Source organism: Elephantulus edwardii, unplaced genomic scaffold, assembly GCF_000299155.1.
Source record: "Elephantulus edwardii isolate Elephantulus edwardi_28Jun2011 unplaced genomic scaffold, EleEdw1.0 scaffold00052, whole genome shotgun sequence".
NCBI lineage: Eukaryota > Metazoa > Chordata > Mammalia > Macroscelidea > Macroscelididae > Elephantulus > Elephantulus edwardii.
Genome location: NW_006399802.1, coordinates 16,309,758 through 16,328,224, shown reverse-complemented (window position 1 = coordinate 16,328,224; position 18,467 = coordinate 16,309,758). Strand labels below are relative to the sequence as shown.

At 40.9% G+C, this 18,467-nt stretch overlaps 1 protein-coding gene across 2 annotated transcripts in view; it reads left to right on the top strand.

Moving 5' to 3' along the window:
- Positions 1-18,467, top strand: part of PTPN3 (protein tyrosine phosphatase, non-receptor type 3) — an 89,464-nt gene that overhangs the window by 63,276 nt on the left and 7,721 nt on the right. For both annotated transcript variants that reach the window (XM_006886922.1, XM_006886923.1), the window contains 3 exons: positions 14,274-14,364; positions 14,647-14,708; positions 16,484-16,630. In XM_006886922.1, the coding sequence (XP_006886984.1) occupies positions 14,274-14,364; positions 14,647-14,708; positions 16,484-16,630 (300 nt within the window). The remainder of the gene's footprint in view (positions 1-14,273; positions 14,365-14,646; positions 14,709-16,483; positions 16,631-18,467) is intronic.

The following is an 18,467-nucleotide window of genomic DNA, read 5'->3' as shown; positions in this document are numbered from 1 at the left end:
CTCTTCAATCAAAAGTACAAGGTGTGCTCCCAGGTTTCAGCACACATGATAAAACCCAAAAGTGCAAGGTGAGTCTCCAAATCCATTTAAATGCAAATATTCTCAGAGTACTGAGTGAGACTTAATGTTTCCCCTCAACCAAGCCCCAACACCCACGACTTGATTCTACTTTTAACAGGCTTGTTACAGTTCCAGTCAAGTACTGGCCAGAGGAGGAATTAACATCCTTTCTTTTTTTTTTAATTTTATGTGTGTGTGTGTGTGTGTGTGTGTGTGTGTGTACGTGTGTACCATCAAATCGGATCTGACTGGTACAGGAGATTGCCCCTCCTTCTTCAGCAGAGCATCTTGTGGATTTGAACTGCGCACCTCTGCGATTACAGTGCAACTTAACATCCTTTCTAAATCTACACTATCCAGTGTTTGTTTATACTGTACACTTTTTATCCCCCTTTACTATTTTAAAATTGAATTGCATATAACCACTAACCACCCATACACACTGCACTTTATCGACACGCATTGTGCCCCACACAATCCCTCGTACACACTGTACTTCACATACTTAACTACCAGGATCCTTATCTATTACCCTGTCCCCTCAAGTCACCACTGAACCTTTCCCCACTCTCTCCCCTCCTCACCAACCTCCATCATCCTAGTTATCATCTCCCCTTCCCTCTTTTTTGCCCCCCCCACCTTTTTTGTTTGTTTCATTCATTATTCATTTATACTGTGTTTCATCCATACACACTGTTTTTTCACACAATCTCTCATCTAACTGTGCTTCACACAATGATCCATATACATTATATTTTACATAATCAACCACTGTTGATCCGTGTCCATTACTACACAGTCCCTTCAGGTCCCCACTGAATCCCCCTATTCCTCTACCCCCTCCTCCCTAGTCCACCGACCAAACCCTGCCATTTCAGTGATCTCCATCTCCCCTTCCATCCCCATCCCCCATTCCCCTCCTTGCCAATGCATCTCCTCCTAGATGATTTGCTGTTACTGATGTGGGATTGTGGGTGTGATAATATTCACCTCTACTGCCTATTACTCTTGTGCACATTTCCATATCTATTTTTTTAGTAACATTAAGCTGATCATTTTCTTTTCTATAGCTTTTTCCTTTACTCAACTTGTAGTGTGTCAGTTATCTAATTACTCATTTTCCTTTCCTTTTTTACTCCTCTCCCAACCTTGGTAACCGTCAAAGAAGGTTTCCTTATTCCCATAAACTTTTCCTTAACTTTTTGTAGTAGTGAATTCGTGCAATATTTATCCTTTTGTGACTGATGTATTTCACTCAGCATAATGCCTCCAGATTTAACCATGTTGTACAGTGTTTTCCAAGCCCTTATTCTTTAATGTTGCATAACATCCCATTGTGTGTATGTTCCATTATTTGTTTATCCATTCATCCATTGATAGACACTTGGGTTGTTTCCATCTCTTTGCTGTTAAATAATGAGGCAGCCAGCATGGGTGTGCTAAATCCATTCATGTCACAACTCTTATTTCTTTGGGATACCTAGTAATGGAATTGCTGGATCAGATTTCTATTTCTAACCCTCCTCCAAGGATTTCGCCATTTTGCAGTCCCATTAGCAGTGTTTGAGAATTCCATTCTCTCCACACCCTCATGCAGATTTGTTATTTTCTGCCTTATTGAACTTTGTAATTGTTGCTGAGGCAAGATGGTATCTCCTTGTTTTGATTTGCATTTCTCAGTGGCTAATCATGAAGAGCATTTCTGTGTTTATTGGCCTGAATTTCTTTTAGGGAAATGTCTGTTCATGTCCTTTCCCTGCTTTTTTAATTGGGTTGTTTGTGTTGTTCTTGTTTGAGTGTTGTTGGAGTTTTCTATAACTTTTAAACAGTAGATCCTTGTTGGATATGCCATTTCCAAATAATTTTCAATTCTCTTTTTTTTTACTCTTTTTGGAGAAGACTTTTGATGCACATAAGAATTTAATTTTTAGAATATTCTGCTCATCCAGATTTGTGCATTTTGGGTTATGATTGATCATCGTTGTACTCCATAAATTTGAGACCCTGCGTTTGCAGTTTGAAGATTAAGGTGCACCTGATTTAGGAAATGGTTTTTTCCAAGTATTTTCTGTGTATCTGAGAGCTGGACAGTGAATAGGGTGACAGAAAAATTGATCACTTTGAGCTGTGGTGTTGTAGAATAATCTCATGGTCTTAAAAAAAAACCCCAAACAGATAGATCTTGGAGAAGGTACAGCCAAAGTGCTCCTTGGATGAAAAATAAAGCTTTGTCTCACATACTTTGGGACTGTTGGTGGGAGAGTCTATCCTGTGGAGAGGGACATCATACTTGGAAAGGTGGAGGGTCAGCAAAAGTCAGGAAGACAAAAAAAATTTTAAAAAAGACACAGAAAAACCCATTGGAAAAATAGGAAGACCTTCCACCAGATGGATTGACACAGTAACTGCAGCAGTGGGCTCGAATATGTCAGAGATTGTGAGGATGGCACAGGGTGGACAGGATTCACATCTGTTGTTTACAGGGTCGCCATGAGGCATACTCCACTCAGTGGCTCCTAACAACAGCTTTGCATTATTTTTTCCCTTTGATGAACTTTTAGTCTTTTTAATATTTTATCTCTCTTACATTAGTTTTTTTTAAAAAATATTGTGTGTGTTATGTATTTTGTTTCATTTTTCTATAAATGATACTCAGTTTGGCCAACGCCATTTGTTAAAAAGACTGTCTTTCCCCATCTGATGATTTGTGGTCCTTTGTCTAAGATCAGCTGACCATAAATGGATGGGGTTTCTTCTGAGATCTCTCAATTCTGTTCAACTGGTATGTCTGTCGTTATCCAAGCACCAAGCTATTTTGACCAATCTGTTTACTATGGTTGGCTTCATGTAAGTCCCACTACTTTGGTTTTTTTCTTCAAAATTTCTTTGCTTGTCCAGGATCTCTTTTCTTTATATATAAAGCATGCTGATGGAATTCTGAGCAGGATTGCATTTTAGTCATAGATTACTTTGCAGAGTGTTGGCTTTTTCTCAGTGTTAAGTGTTTTCCATGAGCATGGTATGTTCTGCCCTTTATGTCGTGTTATTGCTGTGTCATGTTGGAACCAATTCATAACTGATTTTCCTGCAGGTTTTCAGTTACCCAAGAAGAGATTGTCCTTTTTTTCCTCCCACAGAGCCACTGGGGGGTTCAAGCTATATACTTTTGGTGGGCAGCATCTCTTTTAGGTTTTTTCAATAATATAATTTTGATCTTTTTACTTTGTTATGGGAGTTTTTTTAATGTCTTATTTCTCTGGTTAGATTTATTCTCGTGTATTTTATCTTTTTATTAGCTACTGGCAGTGATATTCTCTGGATTTCTTACTCAGAATTCTATTTGTGTAGAGGAATCCAATTAATTTTTGTGGGTTGATCTTATATTATGCCACTTTGATGGATCTTTCAATTAGTCTTGTCATTTTCTTGCTGAGTCTTTGAGATTATCTATGTATAAAGTCATATCATCTGCAAATAGAGGGACTTTTACTTCTTCCTTACCAGTCTTTTCTTTCCCACTTAGGGGGCTTGGAATTTTTAATCTGTTTCCTTGACAGACAATACAGACAAAGCATAACTGAATGTTTTTTTTTAAAGCCAAGTGGTTCAAATCCACCAGCTACTCTGTGAGAGAAAGGTGAACAGTCTCTGTCCATTTGATTTATGGTGGCAATGAGGGATTTTTAATCATATTCAGTATATATACTATACTCAGTCAGTATAATATTCAGAATATATAGTGATATATACTGAGTATTAATATTCTTCAGACAAAAAGAGCCCTTTTTCCAGTAGCCTACAGGAGGCTAGGTTGTTTAAAATGTAATCTTAAACCATGGCCTCTATTGTATTTTCTGGCCCCGCAAAACATAGACTTTAGGTAATAAAACTGATTAACATCATAAAATATACTCCAAAATAACTGTAATAAGGAAGAACTTTAAAACTACAGAATACAGATATATCTGTTTGATTCTTTTGTTGTTGTTTGGGGTTGAAGGGGACATGAAAGGGAATAAAGACACAATAGAGTCATTCTTCTTTCACAAGTGTGTATAGAGTAAGTATTTACTCCGTGACTAACAAACACTAGGCTGGGGACAGGCAGAGGAGAAGGGAAAGGAGGCTTTCTGGCTTGAGGGATATTATGTTTTATTTTTGGAATATTTGGAAAGATACAGCATGCATCCCAGAAACAGCTAGAGATCAACATAGGACAAGATTTTATTACATGGGATGTCAGTTTGTCATTCTGATAGAGCTTGCGTGTTGCTGTCGTGATGGAAGCTATGAACTGAGATTGCCAATACCAGCAAGGTCACCTGTGGTGGACAGGTTTCATAAGAGCTTCCAGAGTTAGAGAGATTGGAAAGAAAAGCCTGGAAAATAGTTGCCAAAAGTAGCTGGTGTAGACCCTATAAATCACAATGGAATATTGTCCAATAGGGTGCTGGAAGGTGAGCCCCTTAGGTTAGACACTTAAAATATATAGTGGCCAAAGAGTGGCCCCAGGCACAGCAGTGGCTGAGGAGATGGCACCAGGCCACAGAATGTTTGATTCTGTCGTATGTGTGGTCACCATGAGTCAGAGCTGACGCTGTGACAGCAGACAACAACGGGAGCTGAGGTTACAGGGTGAGAGGGTTTCAGGACGTCCTCTGGAGTGAGATACAGGATTAGTAAAGAATCGGTGGGATTAAGAAAGGAGGCGGGGTATTGTAGGAGGCTTGAGGCCTGATCATAGACCTAAACTGATAAGGTGGCAGGTGGCATAACGAAATAGGACTGCATGGCTTGGGCCATGTGACACAGAGTCTTGGGAGGTGTCCAAAGGCTTAAAGGCCTGCGACCCACCTAGAGCTTGTTCGGCTTCATAAGAGAATCCACAAGGAGGCGCTGTGGGCCGTCAATGAGGAAACCCAATCAAATCCTATATTAAACAGTGCTGCGTAAAGTCCTCTCACTGAGATGACTCAATTTATATGTATTTTACCTAGGAAGATCCCTCATAAAATTTATCCTGAACAGTGTTCACCAGCACTTTAAAAAAGGGTACATCTATCCAATTCCTAACCTATGTTTTGGAGTAAAGTTTCTCAAAAGATGTCCTGTTGACTCAAACACTCAATGTTGGCAAGTTGGTTCCAATTACCAGTGACCCTCCATTGAGTTTCTGAAACCGCAAATCTTTATGAAAGAAGACACCCTTTCTCTCTCCAAGGGATGGCTGGTAGACTCGAACCATTGGCCTTTTGGTTAGCAGTGTAACATGAAACACATTGCATCACCAAAACTCCTTCTTAATAGAAAAGGTGGCCTTTATTGAGTGCCAAGGGCTTTATGTGTATTATCATGCTGAGTTCTTGCAGCAACCCTACAAAGATACAGTTGTCCCCATTGTAGAGATGGAGAAACATAGGTCATGGTATATGGCAGAGTCAGGCTTGGAACCCAGACTGGCCAGTCAAAAGTTTATTTTCTTAACTGCTCTATAACCTTTGGAAACAACAAAATGTTGTTTACATGTGAAGATGATCATTAGAATTGTGCATCATAGCGAGAAAGGATCTGAGAGACTGTCTGGTCACACACAGAGCCAGACAGACTTGATTTCAGTCCCAGCTCTGCTGCTTCCAGTGTGACCTCAGGCATCTTCCTAACCTCTGTGGCCTCTGTTTTCCCATCTATAAATTGAGTATCTCATGAGTTGGTTGTAAGAATTAGATTAGATAAATACTAAATGCATTGTCTGGCTCATAGTAAGATTGCAATACCAAGTAACAACTGCTATTCTTTGTAAATAAACACTCCTGAGCGTCTGGAGCATGTGCCCACGCTCCACATAAGTCTCCTGTGTGTTGGGTGTGGAACCAGGGTTATCTGACCCCAGGGTCCTGGCCTTTCTATGCCTCCACCTGCTGCCTCCAGTGTTGATAACAGGTGAACAGTGCTTGGCTGGTGGGGTTGTGCTGTGGATCCCAGCAGGGTAAGCAGTAGGTGACCCACCAACCACTCCCCAGCACAGCAGTCCTGCGGAGGAGTAGCTGGGCCGTGGAAAGCAGCCCTTTACTGATTTCTAGCAAAGCCTGTTTTGAAGCATTTTTCTCACTGAGGGAATTCCCCACCCCTCCATGACTTTCAGTTAAACAATTAGAAATGTGTTCCAGAAAGCAGTTGGTCCCAGCTGTAATAAAAATCACACTTAATAATTAGCATTTCTTTAGCACTTTGGAATCCAACAAGTGTATTTCACATATGTTGTCTCAGTTGATCTTCCTGGCAGATCTAGGGGGTAGATGGGGCTGGAGTTATTCCAAGCACTCTCATGTTGTTGTTCTGCACTGTCAAGTTGGAGCCAGCTCATAGCAGACCCTCCAGCGGGTTTTCAGGGGCAGTTAATTGCACAGGGGAAGACTGCCCAGTTTTATCCCACAGAGCACCTGATGGATTCAAACTGCGTGCCTTTGGGGTTGCAGCACAGCTTCTTACCTCTAGGCCACCAGAGCTCCCTAAGTGTCCTCTTAGGTGGAGAAAATAAGGCTCAGAGAGGCTAAGTAGCTTTCCTAGGGTTATGCAGCTAGTCAGATATGGAGCTAAAACTATAGTCTATGTCAAAAATAAAAATCTATTTTTTTGGCAGCACTTTGCCACTGCCAAGTGCAACCTGGATCTTTACCCAACCCAGCAGTTAGTCCTTCCCTGCGGTGCTGTGGTCCACAGGGAGTGGCACAGCTAACCAAAGGCCAAGCCTATCTGTTAGCTTGAATCCACAAGCTGGTTCTCAGGGGGAAAGGTGGGTAGACCCCTCCCATGCAGTTTACAGCCTTTGTAAACCTACTGGCGGGTCAGCTATGCATTGGTTTCAACTCAATGGCAGTACATTAGTTGAGTTCGCAGTAGCTGTACCTTCGATGTGAGCAGCATGACAGCATTTATTGCCTGCCTTAACTCTGTACCATATTTTTACATAAGTAACACACATACAACAGTTTTTGCATACTGTACCTCCTCTGGTGTGTTTGTCTGTGTATGCTCCTGGGATTGTTATATGCACAGGTGTGTTATATGTGGCAAAACACTATTTTGTTCAATGGCAGTAGGTTTTTTCTTTCTCTTGTGTAGAAGAACAGAATTGAGGCTTAAATTTACTTTAAATCTATTTGTACTTCCATGATGCCATTTTTCCTTCTTTCAAGAATTCATCCATTTACCCACAGGTTGTTTATTCTTGAGAGTAATTTGTGGTTCCACTCACTCTTTCCCTGCATTGCAGATTCTGTGAAGCAAGGGGAAGGACGTGCATTCTGCACAGATTCTCAGTGGTAAATGCTAAGGGAGCACGCTGGCTTGCCGTGTATTTGAGAACCAGCTTCCCAGCAGACAAAGCCGCCTGTGTCCATTCTCCTGCCGCAGTCGAGTGACTCATAATTCCCCTGCCTCCTGGCCCTCTGTTAGCTAAGATCTCTCTGGAGCCTTGTGGAATGCAGTTGATCTAAAACAAGGACCCCAACTGATGGGTTATATCAGTAGCTGCAAGGAATTCCTAAAGCCCATGTCACACCCAGATCCCTCACACCCCTCCCACGTCACCATCTCTACCCAAACCAGACGCCTTCATCTTCTCACTTCTGACCCCCTGTTTTTCTTAATTGACCCTTGCATCATCACCCATTATAGGAAACATCCACTAGTGTCAAAACAAATGACTCAGTGGCTCCTTTGGTAATTAGGAAAGTTGCACTTGGAAAGGCAGAGTTGGCTGAAGAGTTTATGAGAGATTTAAACTGATACATATGTATCTATTGGGATAATTATACCTTCAGGATTAGAACACATCCCTCAAAAAACTCAAATGCATTGCCCTAGAGTTGGAAATGACTCGCAGCTGACCTTTCAGCATGTTTTCTAGACTTTGAATCACACGGGAGGAAATTGTAATCTTTCTCTGGCGGCTGGTGGATTTCAGCCGCCAGAAAGACAGCCTGTGGGCAAGCAGAACAACTCTCTACAGACTACACCATCAGAGCCCCCTATGCTTTTAAAATAAGGTTTTCTGATTTTTGTTTTGTGAGAAAAATTTGTATTTAGAATTAGCCCGCTGGACTCAGTTTAGATGATCCCAATTTTGTTGGCAACATCCAAAGCATCATAGTCAGGAGCAAGTCACAGCCTTCTTCTCTGCATCAGGCCTAATCAAGGTGTTGACCTTGGCCACATCAGTGTCATAGAGCTTCTTTACAGCTTGTTGAATTTGGTGCTTGTTGGCTTCAACATCCAAAATGAACACAAGTGTGTTGTTATCTTCTATCTTCTTCATGGCTGACTCAGTGGTCAGGGGACATTTGATGGCATAGTGGTCAAGCTTGTTTCTCCTGCGGCACTCTTCAGGGGGTATTTGGACTGCCTTCGGAGTCTCAGCGTCTTAGGCCACCGGAAGGTGGGTGACATGCAGATCTTCCTTTTTTTTTTTTTTCATGGCTGTGGATGCCCTTCAGGACTGCCTTCATGGCCTTTAATGCCTTTGCTTTGGCTTCAGTTTTGGGAGTGGCAGGGGCTTCCTTCTTCGCGTTTGACACCATCTTCATAGAAAGGCTGTTTGGTTTTAAGACAAGAAACACATCCTTTTAACGTGTATGGGGTGGAGGGCTTGGAATGGCTGTGTACAGCCTCAACTCATTGTCATATATTTCTCTGTAAAAGGAAGTCTCTTAAATATGTTGTTAGGTGCCACCAAGTTGAGTACAACTGTTAACGATCCTATGAACAACAGATCTGGACCCTGTTCTGTCCTGTTCCATCCTCACACTTCCTGACACACAAAAGCCCGTTGTGGCTATCACCATGTCAATCCACTTGGTCGAGAGGCTTCCTCCTCTTCACCAACCCTCCACCCTTCCCAGCATCGTGTCCTCCAAGAACAGCCCGTCTTACCAACATGCCCAAAATATGTGAGGTGAAGCCTCATCATTCTTTCCTCCATATCCTAGATGGTTCCATGTATCTAGAATTTAAAAACGACAATAAAAATATAGTTTATCAGTTGTTATTAACTGCTGTCTATTCAATTCTGACTCATAATGACCCCATACATATCAGAGCAGAACTGGGTTCCCAATGATTTTTGGAAGCATATCTCCAGGCCTTTCATCTGTGGAGCCTCTCAGTAGACTCAGACCACTGACCTTTAGATCATAAGCGAAGTATGTCAGTCATTTGCATTTTTGGGACTCCAGGTGTACTCGTACTCACTCACACCCACTCTTTGCTATCAAGTCGGAACTGACTCATAGCTGACTGTCCTGTGGGTTTTTAGACACTATAAATCACATGGGAGGGGATTGTCCATCTTCTCCCTCAGAGAAGCTGTTGGATTTGAACCACCAGCCTCTGGGTTGATAGCTCAACTTCTTGCCCACTAAGGCTCCAAACTCCCTCTAGTAATAGATGCTTTATTTTAATAATAAGAAACTTTCAATCTGGAATACTGTCTCTATTTACCAATCCCACCATACTGTATTAGAGTAATCCAGCTCCTACTATTTAATTTTTTTTCTTTGGAGGCCAGAGTTAGTGATACTGATGCTGTAATTGAAATACATCTGTTCCTTAGCAACCACTCTCAGCTGTTATTTTTGTCAGTTACCTTCCATTCCAGAACTTCTTCAATAGGATGATAAGGAAGCTTTATGTTGTAGTTAGGTACCATCAAGTCAGTTCTGAGTCCTGGTGGCTCTGTATACAACAGACAAACATTGCCTGTCACTGTGACATCCTCATTTGACTGTTTACCTAGTCAGAGAACCAGTAAGGTGGAATTGGACTACAGTAATCCAGGGGAAATGAGATTCATCCATTGGTTTTTTGCAAACCATACATAAATCTGAGTAGACAAATACAAAAAAAGAAAGCCCAGCTGTGATTTGTGCAGCTCTGATATATTTTCTAAAAAACTGTATAAGTAGATTTCCTTTGTTGTGGCTCTTCTTAATATTTTAGTATTTTTTAGGATTATAATAGATACTTACTTAAAGTAATAGACATGGCAGCCCTAATAGTTCTTAAATTATATATTTCACTTTTAACCAACATCATAAAAATACTTTGACGACAGGTGCATCCACAGATTTCAATTACATGATTATTTCTTCGCCCACTCCCTCTTTGAGACATGGTTCAAGGTGGACTTTATCTTCCTCATATTTTGTCCACTGTTCTTTGGGCAAGATCTGTTGTCTCATGGTCAGGTCCAGGTCATTATAAAGGTGCTCAGGAAGCCTTCTTATGGCTTCTTTTACATCCTCATGTATTTATCATCTCACAATAATCTGAGTTTATTGAATCCTGCAGCATTGTAATACCATTTTCAAATACCATCCAGCTACTGGCCTGATGCTGCAATGTAGATCAGCCCACCATCCTCACCCCAGCTAATATTTTAATTTTATAAAGAAATGTTCATTTTCAGTCTTAAGATAATTACAAAAGGCCAGAGCATAATTTTGTCCAGACTTTTACCTTTTTACTTCCCTGCTCTCTACTATAATTTGTAAATGGCATTGGGATTATATCATTCCATACTTACACTGTTGATCATGCAGATATATTTTATACATGTACATAAAGGTACTTGTGTGTACTCACTCATGACATGTGTTTGAATATATGGAATTACCATGGTATGTATTAGTAACTTATGTTTTTCACTTAAAAATAGACAACTGGACATTCTTTCAAGTCTAAACTTATGGTCTGTGTTATTCTGTTTTAATTACTTGCACAGAATTTTTGCAGAATGACTGCAATAATTTAAATCAGTATTTCTTCTTCTTTAGAAATGTTAACATTATTTACAATTTTTCACTAGTTAAAAAAAAAACCCCAACAAATTTCTTTGGCATACATCTTTATGTATTTCTGCCCAAAGTATGTCCATTTAAAGTGTTTAAAACACTGCCATAGTATTTTCTTTTAAAGGAAGAATTTATTTTAGCGCTTTCCTGTCAACAAATCATCATTGCCAAGATGCATTTTTTACTTTATTGTTATTTTAATGGAATCAAGATAGATTTTAAATCCTATTTAAATCCAATTAAAGCTAAGTCTGAGTTTTTCTGCTTGGTCATCTCAAGTTGATTACATTTACCTTTTTTTTATAGTTTGGACAAAGAAAATCTCTTTTTACATCCAGATCAGTTTGACTGAGTACATCCACTTAATTGGATTTCAGCCCTATGTTCTAAAATCATTAGAACCAAGATGCCATTTAGGTAAATTTGACTGACTCAGATAACTTACTCCTGCCAATGTTATACCAAAATCACCAGTGAATCACAGATTTGTTTCTAGAATGAATGCAGAGAGCCCATTAAAGCCTGCATGTATTTATTTAGCAAGTTGTTTAGTGGCTACTTGATCCTTACAAACTAAAATCGTAAAGATGATCTGTAGTAGCTGAGTGCCCATAGTTTGGAAATTCTAAGCATTTGGTAAATGAGCATGATGTCAAACTGTTAGTATGGCCAGAAATCTTCAACAGAAACCAGCTTATAAAGAAGTATAATTTGTAAAGAATTTCTGCACTTGGAGTAGATAATGTCTAGCCTCTATATCCAAATGGCACAGATAATATAGTTGGCCAAAATTTGGTAAAGTAATTATTCCTACACACCCCTGCCAGCATGTGGATAGGACTTTTCTTTATGGAAGCTTGGTGATATGTATCACGGTCTTAGAAATATACTTTGATGCAGTAATTCTGATCTTGGTATTTGTAAGAACAAAATATTGAAAGCAGCCTAATAATTAATGGCTCAGGACCATAGTTGAGACGGGGGAGAGGGGGAAACATCAAAGTCAATTGATAAAACATAGTGCATAAAGAGAATGTTTTTGGTAAGCATGCATCTGTTGGTCTCCCTCCCCCATACCGCTCCTCTGGAGTAAAGAGAGTCAAATACACATGGAAACAGTTAGTCCAAAAAACTAATGGGCCACCTGAGCCTTAGACCGAAAGAAGCAGATGATGCCCAGCTCCCATTGCCCTCTGAAAGGGACCACAATAGGAGATCCTGGCTAGAGTGGGAAAAGTGCATGTGGATATGCAGTAAAATCTGGGTAAGACAGAAACTCTTTAGAGAAGGAAATGTCAAATATTTTCTTTTGAAATGAATGCAGGAGTATGGTAGTGTGTCAGAGTTGTACTCTCTCTCCATACCTATTCAATCTGTATGCTGAGCAAATTATTCAAGAGGCTGCACTCTATGAGGAGGAATGTGGCATCAGGATTGGAGGGAGACTCATCAATAACCTGCATTATGCAGATGGCACAACCTTGCTTGCTGAAAGTGAGAAGGACTTGAAGCACTTGTTGCAGTACAGCCTTCAATATGAATTGCATCTCAGTGTCAAGGAAACAAAGATTTCTACCACTGGGCCTATAGGCAACATCATGATGGATGGAGAAGAGACTGAAACTGTCAACAATTTCATCTTACTTGGATTCATAGTTAACGTCCTTGGTACCGGCAGTCAGGAAATGAGGAGACATACTGCACTGGGAAAGTCTAAGTATGTCTGATTCAGGCTATAGCCTTTCTGATCACTTGCTATGCATCTGAGAGCTGAACAGTGAATAAGGATGACAGAAGAAGAATTGATGCCTTTGAGTTGTGTTGTTGGAGAAGAGCACTGAACATCCCATGGGCGACCAAAAGAACAAATGTGTTTTGGAGAAGTTGCAGCCAGAGTGCTCTTTGGAGGCAAGAATGGCGAATCTTTACTTCACATGCTTTTGGCGTTTTTCTAGGAGGGGTTACTCCTTGGAGAGGGACAAGGTGCTTGGAAGGGTAGAGGGTCAGTGAAAGAGAGGAAGACTGTTGACCAGGTGGATTTACATGGTGACTGCCTCAGTGGGCTCTAATGTGTTGGGAAGTGTGAGGATGGCACAGGATAGGACAGGGTTCAAATCTGTTATTCATAGGACTGCTGTGAGTCATGCTTGACTCTATGGCACCTAACAACAGCAATGAAAGGATTATACTGAACCCCAAATTCCCTGTAGTCCTGAAGGAGTTGCACTGTTACCCCAAAGATGGCCCCTCTCTGGTGGTTCAAATCCACCGGCAACTCTGAGGAAGAAAGAGGGGCGTTCTGCTTCCTATGTGATTTACAGCTTCTTTTTTGTTTTAATTTTTTGTTTCTTCTAGTACGCAGTCATTTTCTTTTCTTTTTTAATTTTTATTATTATTTTGTGTGCATGTACCGTCAAATCAGATCTGACTGGTACAGGAGGATATTGCGCCTCCTTCTCCGGCAGAGCGTCTGGTGGATTCGAACCGTGTTCCTCTGGGATTGCAGCGCAGTTTCTTGCCACTAGGCCACGAGAGCTCCCCTGATTTACAGCTTCTGAAAACTCACTGGAAGCTCAGCTGTGTGTGGGTTCCAACTCCATGGCAATGAGATAACACAATAAAAGCTTTTCATGAATAGGGCCATTCAAGGTGCGAGACCCTGTATAGCAGTGTAAACAGGAGGGTTGAGGTCAGATTCGGGTTGTCTTGTTTGGTATCTTTTGCCTGCAAAATAACAATAACGATACACTTAGAACTTCTCACAGGACTGTAGTGAAATCTCGTCAGTGCTGTACAAACATGTCTAACATGCACTTGTAGATGTGCAGAGATTATTTTGATTTGGCCGCTTTGAAAGTGATTGCACGCTATAGGGAAATAACCCCTTAAATTGACACTTAATACATACTGGGATATAATTTTTTACAGAAGAAACATATTTCTGAAAGGTGAATGAAATGCTCATATTTTTTAAGCAAGAAATATGGTTCACACCATTGAACTGAGGAAATTGGTTTTGAACTAGTTTAGATAATTTCTAAATTTTGAATTAGTCACTTGCCTCTCCCCTCTGTTTGCTTTTAGCATTTGTCAATAATTGTCAAAAATATAAGGCTTTCCTTACTGTGACCCATCCTTTGTGACTCAGACCTGTTTCTCTGACTCCCTGCCCTCAAAGATCTTCATGCTAAAATATAATTATTGAAGAATTTGGTCTCTTTCCCGTGTAACTGTAGAATTTCCTTTTGGTAAGAAAAAAAAATCAACTTTTAAATCTTAAAATGAACTTTTCTGTAAAGTACATTTTTACCCTCCCTCCGTAGTTCTTTTTCTGCATTTTTTTTACTTCTCTTTTTTCTGTAGCAACTCTACAGAAAGAAGCCTGGTCTTGCCATCACATTTGCAAAGCTGCCTCAAAATTTGGACAAAAACCGATACAAAGATGTGCTGCCTTGTGAGTATCCAGCGCAAATGTTTCCGATTTCCCCATCTCCTCCAACACTGAGATAATGTTTCCCTTTTTAAAACAGATTGTCTGGTGTTCTGGAACGATCTTCATTCTGTCTGTAAACACCACAGTCTTTATTGCAACCATTTCAGACTGGAAACAGTTGGGGAATAGTGTTTATGCTAATAAGGCAGGCGCTGCAGATGGGGCTGGGAACGGAACCCATGTTTACTTGGTATGATAAAATTATCGCTAGGAATAACTGATAAATTTTTCTCTCCCCCACAGATGACACCACCAGGGTATTACTGCAGGGAAATGAAGATTATATTAATGCAAGCTATGTGAACGTAAGTTAGGAATCTGACGTGTTAAGAAAGAGAGTGGCAATTGTTGTACCAAGGGTGGTGATGGCAGACATCACGCATCTTACCTAAGGGTTGGCATCATACTTTTGTTTTTCACAGCCTCACCATGGAGCAGGGTAGCCTCATTTTATAGAGAAGAAGGCTGAAGTTCAGAGAGATTAAATAATTTTAGAAAATCACAGAGCTAACAGGAGAGGGAATCAATACTCGGACTTTGTGTATCTGGCTCCGCAGTGCACTTCCCTCTGCCCTCACTGTTGACATTCAGATGGTTCTTTTGTAGGTTACTGCATGTTATTTTCCTGGTTGATATTGTATATCTTGCATAAAATGAGAAAAATAAAACCTCGAAGTATATAATCCAAAAAGAGAAAGTAAATGCTTGCATATATGGCATTTTCTTTCTCTCTCTAAACTTCGGCTTCTTTGTGTGAACCAGGACTGGCAGTGTCCTGCAAAAGGCCAGGTTGTAAATATTTTGGTGTTTGCAGGCCAAGAGGCAAAATTGAAGATGTCATTAGGTACTGATGTAACTAATGATTTAGGAATCCCTGTGTGGTAGAAATGTGCTGAGCTGTTAACTGAAAAGGCTGGTAGTTCAAGTCCACCTCAGAAGTTCAAGTACCTCAGAAGAAAGGCCTGGAAATCTGCTTCTAAAAATCAGCTGTTAGCCTCCCTTTGGAGCCCAGTTTTGCTTACATGGGTCACCGTGAGTTTTAATTAAGTCAGTGGCAACTGGCTTTTCATACGCAGCCATCTAAAGTGTTAAAAAGCCACTCTGACTCAGTGGCCGCTTACTCAGGCTTGCTTCTCAGGCTAAATTTTGCCAGCTCCTTATCTAGAAAGAGATTAATTTCTCAAATTGGTCACAGCGTATCGTGAACTACCCTAATAAAAATGGATCTGATCAGTGGACCCCAACAGTGTCTGTGGGATTTTCACTGACCCTCTGCTCGGTGTTCCTGGTGACTTAAAAGTAACATCCAAGATGGTGCAGGATGCAGGACTACATAGTCCAGTCCCTTCCTGTTGTCCCTCAGGATCTGAGATGAGGACTGAAGAACTCAGAAACCCAAGCACTAACCAAACCATAAACTGGGAAACTCCCATCTACTTCCCTCTCTTAGAAATGAACAAATTATAGTAGCTGCCCAAAGCTCAGCAGGTTCTGGGCTTTTGTCCCTAGAAAGGATTTGATTCAGAAGGGAAATAGCAGAGCAGAGTAGGAGGGGGCGCTGAGGATGCTTGACACCACAGGGATAACATAGAGATTGATCAGCTTAACGGTGCCAGCAACCTTACAAAATAACAACTTTGATCAGTTATTGGCAGTGTTATACTATGTGCTTCACACTAGAGAGATTTCTATAGAAAATTCTACATGGGGAAAGACTTGGAGTGGATATTATTATGCATTGCTGAAAATACAAAATAACCCATATTGACAGATTGTATTTAAGATAGAGCAGTGAAAGTCTTCTAAAACTCTCCTGCCATCTGGTAATTATGTTTCTGATTAGTGCCTGCTGAGTATCACACAATTTATCTTAATTATCTATTGCTGGAATATTGTCAAATAGTTTTCAAGAATTTAAAGATTTTTTTTCTTCTGTTTTTCTTATATGCTGCAAATTGATAAGTAAGGAGATCTTAGTCTGGTGTGAGATCAGCTATTAAGTAGACAAGTTTAAAATCCAGTTTCTTGTCTACTTTGTGGTAGTAACCGATTCCAATACCTTACCAATCTCTCTTGCCAGATGGAAATTCCTACTGCTAACCTTGTGAACAAGTACATCGCTGCTCAGGGACCCCTGCCACATACCTGCGCACAGTTTTGGCAAGTAGTTTGGGATCAGAAGTTATCACTCATCGTCATGTTGACAACTCTCACAGAGCGAGGACGTGTAAGTGGCTCAAATTCCATTTCAAATGTGTGTCGTGCCATATGGCACTGTGTGAACATGGATCTTGGGGCTGGAAAGGGTCTGAAATGTCACCCAGTCTGGAGTTTGTGTGACTCATAAATCTGTTCAGAGCTGCTGATGGACAAATCTAGTGACAGGGAGCTCAGCACTCCTGCCTGCCACACTCTGGCCTTCCCTACACTTGACCGTAAAGGATGACCAGGCAGCCACTCCCATTCCTGGCTTGAATCCATTGCGGCAAGCCAGAAGGCAGTTCCCCTTGCCTCACCTTCCTTTTCCCAAGACCCTTGCAAGGAGGAATGACACCCTCTTACACCCTCCGTCTGTGTCACAGCAAAGCCTGATGCAAAAGAGATGAGAAGGGCTTAATTAGGAGAGTGACAGGTACCATACCGTGCATAGAGGGACATGCATTTGCCAAAGGAACAAATCACTGATTGCGTAATGGAAGTCAGTGTGTGAGGGAAGTCCATATCATGAAGCCAGACTTCTGAATACTTCTGGTTACCTTCATCAGTAAATGTTTATTCCAAAAGGCATTCGAAATGGAAGTCTAAATTAATTTTGAACCACTTGTGTGGAAAGATCTGTGTGGCACTTTCTCCCAGGCCTTTCCTTGTTCAGAATGCCAAGTTAATCTGTATTAAAAATCAGAACATGTAGGTTCGGAGTGGGTAGTACATTTGAAATCAGTTGACCTTCTCATCCAAAACAACAAAATAAGAACTACTAATTCTAGAGATTGCAAAGGGCCTTTTCATGAGGGCCCCCAGACAGATGGTTCCCCACCTCCACTGGAGCCCTTCCAGGGCTCATTCTGTGGGTGTTCAGCTCTGGTTTTATAAAGTTCCCTCCTTTGAAATGGAAACCCAAGTCACTTTTAACTTCCATTCCACTTAGTTCTGACTCAAGGAACAACACAGACTACCCCTCTGTTCTTCATGACACCCCTTCTGATGGCTGAAAATGCATTTGTTATGCGCTGTTGAGTTGGAACTGACTCATAGCTGACCCTCCAGCAGATTTGCAGAGGCTATAAAGGGCATGAGAGGAGATGGCCCATCATTCTCCCATGGAGCATCTGATGGGTGTGCACTGCTTGTCTTTGGATTAACAACACAACTTTTTACCCACTAACCATGACAGCTTCTGAAACTAGCCTTTGTTTATCAAAACCTCACCATCCACTAGACTTATGGTAAGCTTAGGAGCAGGAGAAATTGTCTGCTATTTTTGCTTAATATTGCCATTGGGTCAAATTCTCGTTTGGTGTTTGTGCGTTTGAATCTTGGAACCTATATACAGCATGTTGGGGGTCTCTGGAGTTTAAGTCATTCTTCTTGAGCAGGTAATTTAATCTCTTTAATATTCAACCTTCTCATCCATAAAATGGAGATGAAAACAGTTACCTACTTTGTAGGTTTGTTATGAAAATAAAAAGCTGAGAGAACTTCATGTTGCAAGTATCCAATATACATTAGTTTTTCCACTTGGGGTTTGTGTTGGGGAAGGTCAGCTTTTTCATGGGCTGCACTTGGCCATCAGATCTGGCCCTTTGGCACTTTTTCATTATCTGTTGTTCTGTGTATTGGCTGTCACTCATAGATTCTAGTCACTTAAGAGATTTGATCGGAATCAAATCACTTAGGTCACTGATAAATATCTTAAAGAGCCTCACCTGTTGGTGGTGGAAACTTCCTCCTGGGATGCTGTAGGGGCCTTGAGGACAGTCAGTGAAGAGCAGGTGTTAGTCCTCCCAGCTCCACTCCTGTCCCCCTACCCCCACCTCCCACTGCTTCTCCCCACCTCCCACCTC